The sequence below is a fragment of the Montipora capricornis genome, chromosome 5, assembly GCF_036669925.1.
Source record: "Montipora capricornis isolate CH-2021 chromosome 5, ASM3666992v2, whole genome shotgun sequence".
NCBI lineage: Eukaryota > Metazoa > Cnidaria > Anthozoa > Scleractinia > Acroporidae > Montipora > Montipora capricornis.
Window position 1 is genome coordinate 3,739,894 of NC_090887.1, and position 10,000 is coordinate 3,749,893.

At 38.2% G+C, this 10,000-nt stretch overlaps 1 protein-coding gene across 2 annotated transcripts in view; it reads right to left on the bottom strand.

The window, feature by feature from the left end:
* LOC138049160 (N-acetylneuraminate 9-O-acetyltransferase-like) overlaps nucleotides 1-10,000 on the bottom strand; it is a 46,190-nt gene that overhangs the window by 29,711 nt on the left and 6,479 nt on the right. Inside the window, exons 1-3 of one of the 2 annotated variants that reach the window (XM_068895319.1) lie at nucleotides 5,079-5,290; nucleotides 3,635-3,728; nucleotides 1,723-1,846 (exon numbers count right to left, since the gene is read on the bottom strand). In XM_068895319.1, coding sequence (XP_068751420.1) covers nucleotides 1,723-1,846; nucleotides 3,635-3,728; nucleotides 5,079-5,286 — 426 coding nt within the window. In that variant the 5' untranslated portion in view covers nucleotides 5,287-5,290. Of the gene's footprint in view, nucleotides 1-1,722; nucleotides 1,847-3,634; nucleotides 3,729-5,078; nucleotides 5,291-10,000 lie in introns of those variants that run through there. The other variant, XM_068895320.1, reaches the window with a different exon arrangement.

The window sequence follows — 10,000 nt, forward strand, 5'->3', positions numbered from 1 at the left end:
GTATGACAGTTCCTTAACTCCACGCTCACACTTGGAAACATCAAAATGAAAGACACTTGATTGAGAGTTCAAGTATTTACCATAGCAAGCATTCGCTACTCAAAAGATAATTAAATTTTTGTTCTATTTTCTCCATTTCGATTTTTGTTTCCCATCTCTTTTTTCTCTCTTTGAATAAGTACTCTTCAAATGCACATTCAGTCATGTGCGGTCTTGCAGCTTCAAAGATCCTTGGCAAATTTTCTGGTATACAGGATGCACTGATTTTGTAATTTAAGAGGTTTGTCATCTAATAATTGCATGTGATAGTAAGCTTACAATTATCACTGGCCTTATAAACATCTAGCCAGTAGATGCGCGGTAGTGGGAGAGGTGGGATCATGGTTGAAATAATCGATAGATAAAGGGGGTCACTTGCTATTTGCATACCCTAATGGAGGGGGGCCACACAAAAAATTTGGCATGCCCAACCCCACCGCTCTCCTTTAATGTCAAGCTCATCCTGCCACTTTTTCAAATTATTCACCATTTTCCTGCTCTGCATTTGATGTAGCTGTGACTTGTCCACTCATTTGTGGCTTTTTAATGTCTTCTCTCCGAGAGATTCCGAAAACCACTTCATACGGCATTTTGCCAATTGCTCTGTGAACGGTTATGTGTTTTTTTACAAGCGGTTTCTCCAAGATGATGACACCAGTGGTTCGGAGACAAGTTCTTTTCTTTGATTAAACCGCAAAGGTTGTCTTTTGTTGTTCTATTTGCCCATGCCACCATCTTTTTTTCACTGTGGGAACGTTGTGTTTGCAGCGAAAATCGGTTTGTTATCATGACTAGAAATAATGCCTTGTTCCTGGTGTATTTTGCATAGCGACATAAATAAACTTTGTACAATATTTGACTATTAATTTTTTCAAGCCTCACTTTATATCATTTACGCATGTGCGAAATGGTGGTTGTCGCGAAGGCGTGGAAATAGCTTAACGACTTCAGTTTCTGATTCGATGGCTTAGCGGTTAATACAGAGGAGAAGTAATCTCAGATGTCCTATGGTGCAAGGGTTTGAATCCTTGGAGTGGCATGGAATGTTGTGAAAGTTCAAGGTAAGAGGCACAGTCCGTTGGTAGTAAGCAAGGACAGTAAGGGGGAAGGAGAGGGAGAGATGGTAAGTGGACGAAGAACGGAAGGCAAGGGAAAGGTGGAGACAAGTGTTTTCTTTTTTATTCGCCCTAAAAACCCAAGCCCCATTTTTTTAAATTACATCCCCAAAAAAAGGGGAAACCCTTTTTTAGACAGTTTATAATAACCTAGATTGAAACAAAATCACCTAGTTTGGTTGCAAGTTAACCTAAGGAACAAAATGACCTGCAAACATATACATTACATAGAGTCTGTAGTTTCTCCTACCCTTTGAAAATTAAATAAAATTAATAAATAAAATTTTATCTACCGGCCTAGCTTGGTCCGTAGGGGAAACAACTTTACCCTCAAGACCTCAGGTCAGTTTTTCCCCATACAGACCTCTCCACCAGTGAGTAACATATATGTATGTATTAAATGTACATATCAGATCTCAAAGGCCTCCAACCAAGCTAAAAACATCCTCCTTGATCTTCACAATAATATGAATTTAATATTTATTTAATATTATTTGTCCATAACATTAATCTCATAAGAAGTTCAGACTGACAAGTAAAAATTATGGTAATTGATATGAAAACTCACAGCTTTTCCTTCATCTTTCACTGTTTTTAGACTTATTGCCTGTACCAGATGATAATAAAGACTCCGTGTTCTTGAATCCCCAATAAAAGCTACTGGGTGGTGCTGTAAACAGGTGCTCAATTCACTTGGAATGCAAAAAAAAATAAACCTCAATTTAGGACTGTTTATATATCAGAACCGCAATTCCCAAAAACAAAAACTTTGGAAAAACTTTAGGAGGGAAGAATTTAAGGCTCTCACAGAAGGGGCGGGGATGCTCATCATTGTTATTTACTTATTATTAATTTTTATTCAACTTTATTTAAACACAGTGTCTGGCTCAGTAAGATGCTTTTCAGAAATGCTACGTACATGTGACAATTACAAGGTACCGTAAACAGCCGCAGATGAGCTGCAACTTTTTCCCAAAAATTGTCGCTAGAAATCAGGGGTATGGCTTATCTGCAGGAACATTTAAGAAAGGCTGCTTCTGGCGTACAGTTTTCCATTTTTGCGAATGATCTAATGCCTCGTTACTAAGCTACGAACATTCTACTCACGTTCTTGTTCTAAGGCAAAAATCTATGGAAAACCTGTGTTGAATGAAGAAATTCCTGTCAACAGATACCCGACAAAGATCAATCATAATATTGTTAAATTTGGTAGAATTGATGTTCATTACTGACATTATAGTGCTAAAATTACGGGTAAGAGGTTGAAGCATTTTCCGTTTCAATGTTAATAGTGAGTTTACGTTCGATGAACAGTGGATGAAGAAGATTTCTGAATACTCAACGTTGGATTTCCCTTGACTTCTTTCAAAAAAACGTTTTTTCCAAAATTTGAGCTGCTAAATTCAGGGTGCAGCTTATCTGTGAGTGTTTTATGGTATAAATGTTAAAAACAACTGATCAACAAAGTATGATTTAGCACAAAATTTTGATTCAACAATTACATAATCTATTCCTATGAACTCTTATTAAAATAATGTAACCAATACTTTCTCTGTCTTAACCCTTTCACTCCTGTGGGGTTCCCCATTGATGAGTAAAATCTTCTGGCGTTAGACAGAGTAAAATCTTAAAGTCTCAGTGGCCTTTACAGGAGTGAAAGGGTTAAGTAGGAAATTTAATAACAAATTAGTAACAATTTAAATTTACAAATGATATATATTTTATCTCACATGTAACAGAAAATTTATTTTAGGTAGCAGTAATTGGAAGTCATAGATCGAGCCTCTCAAATTATAATTGTAAACTTCAGGTTCTATGACTTCAGATACATCATTTCACGGGAGAGAGACAATGGCCACGGGGTAAAATACAGTGTATGTAAAAAGTATGAAAGCTATTGCAAAACAATAGAAAGAGGCAGAAACAAACGAGGCAGTCAAACTTGTTTGGCCATTTCTTTAACACACTTAAAATTCTTGCTAAGGTCTGATTCAGTTTGAGCTTACGCTTGCTGAGGTCTAACAAGCACTTCTGAAGAGCATCCCCACCGCTTCAAGCAAGCAAGAAGCCTGCCATTTGCCGTTTCACATAAACGCAATGCTTGATCTCTCCATGGTAAAACAAAACTGGGAAAACTCAGTTAGCTATTGTCAAACCATGGTTGTTCGAAGCACAAACAGCTGTCGAACTGATTGAGTTCTAAGTCCATGCAAGATGAATTCAAGTGTAAGTAATGCATGGAACACCATGCAATCAAAACCTGAAGCATCATGTAACTCTGTCCCCTGTCAAAAGCCCTGTCTCCTCTTTTCTTACAGAACATAACAGAACTGAAAGCAGAGAGCACAAACCTTGTGTCATACGGCTGCTGTCAGCTAAAAAACAACAAATGTATTTTTGCTCTTTTTTGCAGCTTACATGTAGTTTAAGCTCAATATCATTTATTTGAAAATAATATTCATAAATTTAGCAAATTTTACCTTGAAGTATAAGAGTGCATCATGCATCCATACGGCTGCCAAAAACTTTCTCGCCATTGGCCGAAATTCATCATTTTGAGACAAGTGTCAGAGCCTGTCAATTAAAGGAAAAGTTGCCACAGGGAACATTCAACAGTGGAATATTTTTTTTATCTCATTTTTTTAAAGTTTCACCATGGTGGTAGAGGTCACACAGCAAAGCAAGGCTCCAACTACAGAGGGACTGTAAGAGTTCCCAATACGTTTTTAACCCTTTCCTGTCCAAGAGTGACACTTGCAGATTTTACTCTGTCTAATGCCAGATGATTTTATTCGTCAATGGGATCCCCCTTAATCATGTCATTTCCTTGGCCAATGAGAATGGAACACCAAAAACAAAACAACCAATCAGATTTCAAATGAATGAAGGGGGTAGTTTCTAAAGAAACTGTGGTGCTGTGTCGGTGGGGAAGTAGTATACAAACATTTGTAACCAATCAAATTTCAGACAAAGAAAACCATTGTGTTGCAACATTTATACCCGTCTGGATCGATAAAATATTGTTACTGACTAAAACCCTGTTCAAACGACGTTTGGTGCTATCCGCCAGATAAATCACCATACAGTTGATAATTCATAGTGAAATCAATTGTGCTATCCAACGGATAGTCGGCAAGTATGTTTTGCACGTTGCAGGTTGAAATTAAGTTATAACTGGAAAACTGCTGGCACTTAAAAGAAAGGTAAAGCGATAGACTTACCGTGACTGTTACATGTAATGATGTTTACGATAGACGGAATATACTTGCCGAAGGGTGAAGTTGCATGTGCTTTCACCGTGTGAAAGACACCAACTACTTTATGTAAGAACCCCTGATGAGTATAGGGGTTATTAACTATTTTTGGGTTTTCCAGTTATAATTAAATTTCAACCTGCAACCTGCAACCTGCAAAAAATACCTGCCGATGGATAGTGATTTATCCAGTGGATAGTGTTTTATCCGGTGGATAGCGTTAGACACAATGTACACCTTTTGAACAACCAGGTCCTGTATTTGATCAAGTACCGGTAAATAATTGTTGTGTGATTTCTAAATTGATGTAATGAAGTGTTAATTGAACTTCGTGTCTTGCAATTTTGGTCTGAAATCATACTTATGATTTCAAATCGAAGTCGCGCTGCGCGCTCGTTCGATTTTGAAATCACACGTATGATTTCAGACCAAACTGCACTCCACTCAGTTCAATTACCATTATAAATAACATGTTACGAGAGCTGCTACACTAACGTGCGAGAATCACTCTTATCTTCCGAAAGAACTCGTGAAACTGCACGGTATATTTGTTTCTCTAAAAATTTCGCTGCAGCAAATCAGTAAACACTTGACTTACACACAAATCTTTGACAAATTTTCTTGAAGAATTCACCAGAATAATTGGAGATCAAACACGCTATCAGCTTACCTTCTCGCAGAACCCGCGCGAGATTGATACGAATTGACCAGAGGACAATGAGAAATGCCACTGTTTTACACAATTTTTCTACCCTTGATGATCCGGGCAACTGTTTCGCTGGGTCTTTTCCGTGATCACTATGCTCTCTAGATTTTGTTTCGTTATCAGAGAGGTGCATTTTAATAGAACAAGACATTTCAGACCGATCCACCGCCATCTTGGATCTTCATTAATTATTGGACGAGCGTTCCTGAAAACTAGGAACATGTAACCGAGCCTTCGAGGACAAGGTGAAAAGTCGAACGATTTTCTTGAAACGTTCCCTGAATGTTCCCTACCAATCCCTGTTTTGAGAACTACAATAAAAAAGATAAGTCACCGTGCTTGCTTAAGAGATATAATGGGCAATCTTACCCCATTGATACCTGTACTGATACCAAACACGCGCGTTCTTTCATCGGCTCAGGGTACATTTTGCGGTAGCCATAAAACGAGAGGGTTTTTAAAGTCACACTTGAAAAAACACCTGATACGGTAGATAGTCTAGAGCATATGGAACACTGTATTATACAGTGTATGGAAAAATCACTCAACTTAATACGACGTCAAAAAACGTTTCTGGAGTCGTTGTTTTCAATATCATAAATTACATCCCTGGGTAAGGGGCGCTGTGTACGTTTTTATTCAAAGGGGATAAATTGTACACCAAAATTGTGCAATAAGAAATATAGGTCAACATGCTCGTTTAAGACCAAAACACCATCGTACTTGTCTATCTCGATTATCGTTGATGGAAACAACCAAAGTCGCCATGTCGTAAAAAAGGTTGCTGTTATTCATCGTGGTGAAGTACAACAATAATATTGAAAGTATTCTCGTTTGTCTCACGATGTGGTTACTTGTGACCACATCACTTGTGAAAACTCGCCATGTTCTTGGAATGAGCGCGCTTATTCGCAAGGAGTTAGGGGTCATTCACAACTTCTCTCACTTGTTTTGAGAACTGTTTCAGTGTGTATGACCGACTTATGCCATATTTATAATATTTCAAATTTAATCAATTTAAAAATATTGACACAACATATGAGCAGTACAGGATGCACAGTGCAATACTAAGAAATCACCTTAACCAAAGACAATGCCTATGAAGGCTCCTATGAAGTAAAAACTATCTTTTACCATTTTGTTTATTTTGTGATACCTTCTCTTGTTCGACAGATACTCAAGTTTTTGTTCAAAAATTGATGACGTCAAAAGCTTTACATCACCGGGGGGCACTTAACTTTCTGTACTCAGTTCGAGTTTCAGGAATGCCACAGACAGACGCAGTTTTAAGGCCAGGATGATTTCAGACACCGCACACTGCACCAAGGTGGTCTCAGGCAGCGTTTACACGAACGCAGTTTCATTTGTAACCACATCGTTTTCGATGCGGTTACCGTTCTGTTTACATGACACTGATCGAGACCTTAGGCGAAACCGGGTCAATTTGAAAACGCTGCCAAAAGTGCAGCCTTTTCAAAACGACACGGTTTCATCTGTTGTGTAACCGGCGAAACCGCATCGATTTGAATACGGTTACAACATTGTTCAATTCAAAACGGCGAATTTAGCTCGTAGTGCAGCACTCGCTTATACCACCACTACTTTGATTTTCTAATGAAGACGGTTTCGTATCAGACCTTGCCTCCCGGTACGGCATTGAGGGAGAGATATGTCGGCCCCTAAACCATACTGATGATGTGACAAATCCCACGCCTACTCACAGCTCCAAACCGCCCTTGTCAATATAGCGTAACAATTAGATGGCTTATATATTCAAGGCAAAAGTCATTTTATCTGCCATATGGTAAGCACATATATTTATTGAAATTTTATTAAATCAATAGCTATTAAATCTTATCTATATAATATTTGTAAGTTTTTAGTTAGGGAAATTTTTTTTATACAGGGTTAACCTCACAATTTCCCCTTTCAGAATGTTTTTATATTTGTGTTGTAACTTCCTGAATAAAATGTTATGGTATGGTATGGTATGGTATGGAGTCGCAGATTACAAAATGTGCGCACGCGCCCTGCTAAAGGGCAAATAACTACAGGAGCTAATAGGCTGATTTAGCAACAGAACGGGAACGTCAGTGGTGACGGCGCGCGCAGAAAAAACACCAATGAGAATTCAGAATAGAATAGACTCCACTCTTTTCTTCCCTATTCTAATTTTGCTGCGCGCGACGTCGCCACTGACGTTCCCGTTCTGTTCAGTCTGTTGCTAAATCAGCCTAATATCTTCGAGACATTACATTTACAGCTAAAATACATAGCATATACAGATACCTACTAAATACATCATATTTAAAGATATATTCATTAAAAAGAAAAGCCGCTGTACAAAATGGGGCCCTGGATTCTCTTTTAAAACCAGTAAACCCATAGGTACGGATACAATCATTCGCAGCTCTGGTCAATTCACAGCTCTGGTCAAAGTAATGCTACCTTGTTTACGTTTCGTTCCATCACTACGGGCGATGTGCAGAGGATTATTAGGAGTTTACCGTCTAACAAAGCTCCCAGTTGCGATAAAGTAAATGCAAAAATTCTGAAAGATAGTTCACCAGTTATTGCTCCTATCACAACTAGTCTTATAAATGACTCCTTTTCTTTGGGCAGTTTTCCACTTCAATGGAAGTAAGCAGAAATCGTTCCAATTCTTAAATAAGGGGACAGTGAGGAACCCGCCAACACAAGACCAATTTCACTACTACCTATTTTATCTAAAGTATGTGAAAGAGCAGCTCACTCAAATTGTCAATTTCCTCCACTCAAGCAATATAATACATCAAATGCAAAGCGGAAACAGAAAATTTCACTCAACCGAAACCTCATTACTCTATTTCACAGACGAACTGCTAAATAACATGGATCACAGAAAGATGTCTGTTATTGTTCTCTTGGATATGTCCAAAGCTTTTGATAGTATTCGACATGACTTGATGTTGCGCAAACTTCGCAACGTTGGTTTATCGGAATTAGCGTGTGCCTGGTTTGAGAGCTATTTGTCACAACGTCAACAAGTCGTTAAGATTCAGGATACCTTGTCCAGCCCTCTACCCTTAACAGTCGGAGTACCGCAAGGATCCAGCTTGGGCCCAGTACTGTTTGCATTATATGTAAATGATCTCTTTCGAGTCAAGCCCCTGGGCTATGTGGATGACGCAAAAATCTTCCTCGGGTTCCCGTCAAACAAACTTCAAGACGTTATCTCTGCTGTAAACGAAGATCTCAAAGAAATAGTGAGTTGGTGTTGTAGAAACTCACTGCTCATCAACCCTGATAAAACAAAACTGCTTTATGAGGGCGTTCCCCAACTAATGAGGACTTTACCTGCCACTCTTCCAAGTGCAACAATATTGGGAACTGAAATCAAGCCTGTGACAGTAACTAAGGACCTGGGAGTGCACATTGATTACTATCTTAACTTTAATGAGCATATCACTAAAACTGCATCTGACTGTATGTTTAAACTAACGAGAGTCAATAGGATAAAGCATTTATTGGATCGAAGCACTCTAATATATCTCATAAATGCTTTCGTCTTTTGCAAACTTTTTTATTGTTCGACAGTCTGGAGCAACACAAGCAATGAGAATATTAAAAAACTACAGTTAGTCCAGAATTACGCTTCCAGGATCGCAACTGGCTTGAAAAAGTACGATCACATTACAGAGGCCCTGAGGTCCCTTAAATGGCTTAAGGTAAAGAAAAAACTACTCTTTAATGACTTAGTCATGGCTTATAAATGCATCAACAACTTGACCCCTAACTATCTCTGTGAACGATTTAAACAACGTTCAGAAATTCACCAAAGAGATACCAGGCAAAAGAGCGAGCTTACGTTACCCAAGTGCAGGATCGCGGCTGGGCAAAGGGCTTTTGCCTTCCGTGGGGCTAAAAGTTTTAACTTTTTACCTAAATTTATCAGAGACACGGAAAGCCTAAGTGGTTTTAAATGGAGAACTTTTAAGAATATTTTCAATTCGTAACATGTGAATTTAATATTGAAATATAAGCTGTTTATATATATATATAATCTGTATTTTTATTTGTAAATAGTTATTATCTTATCTTATCTTATCTTATCTTATTATTATCTTGTTTTTGTAATTTAATATTTCATATTCATGTATGGCGGAAGAGCCCCCAGGGGGCAGCTATGCAATAAAGTGTGTATGTATGTATGTAATCAGGTAGCGCATTCCGTAACTTAGCTGATACGTAAGAAAAAAGAGAACTAAGACCATAACTGGTTGTTCTAGGTTTATTGAGGGACAGAATGTAATTTCCGCGAAGATCATGCATAGGAAGGGGACGGGAGAGAAAACGTATTTTTCATATAAGCAGAAAAACCTTTTCTTAAAAAAACAAAACAAAAACAAAAACAAAATAAACATGCTTTTATCAAGTAATACGAGGAAATTTTAAATACGCTTATTGCACAGAGATGTAAAGCTTGACTTTCGTAGTAAGAAGACAGGTAGTCCACGAATATAAATATCGTTATTCTCTTATTTACATTATTATACCGTTCCTTTGACACGAGAATTACAGCGAAATGAAAGCACAACTTTGTCGCGAATTTTCTATGACAAAAACTTGTTCAGAAATCCAAAATCTAAGTTAACAGCACACACCAGGCCTACTACTGAGTATCTGGCTAGAAATCATTTCCTCTGGCCGCGCTTCAGCCATTCGATGAGGGCCAGTCTCGTGCTTCTTAAGTTGCCTCGCTCATGCCCAAAAAGAATTCTGGGTAATTCTGCCATTCCGTGACAAGGGAAGACTCCCGATTCTCATTTCATAGTTTTTTTCATAAGTGTCCGGCCACCCAGTACTACCAGCAAAATAACGCATCGATTGAAGGTCTTAGCTTTCAA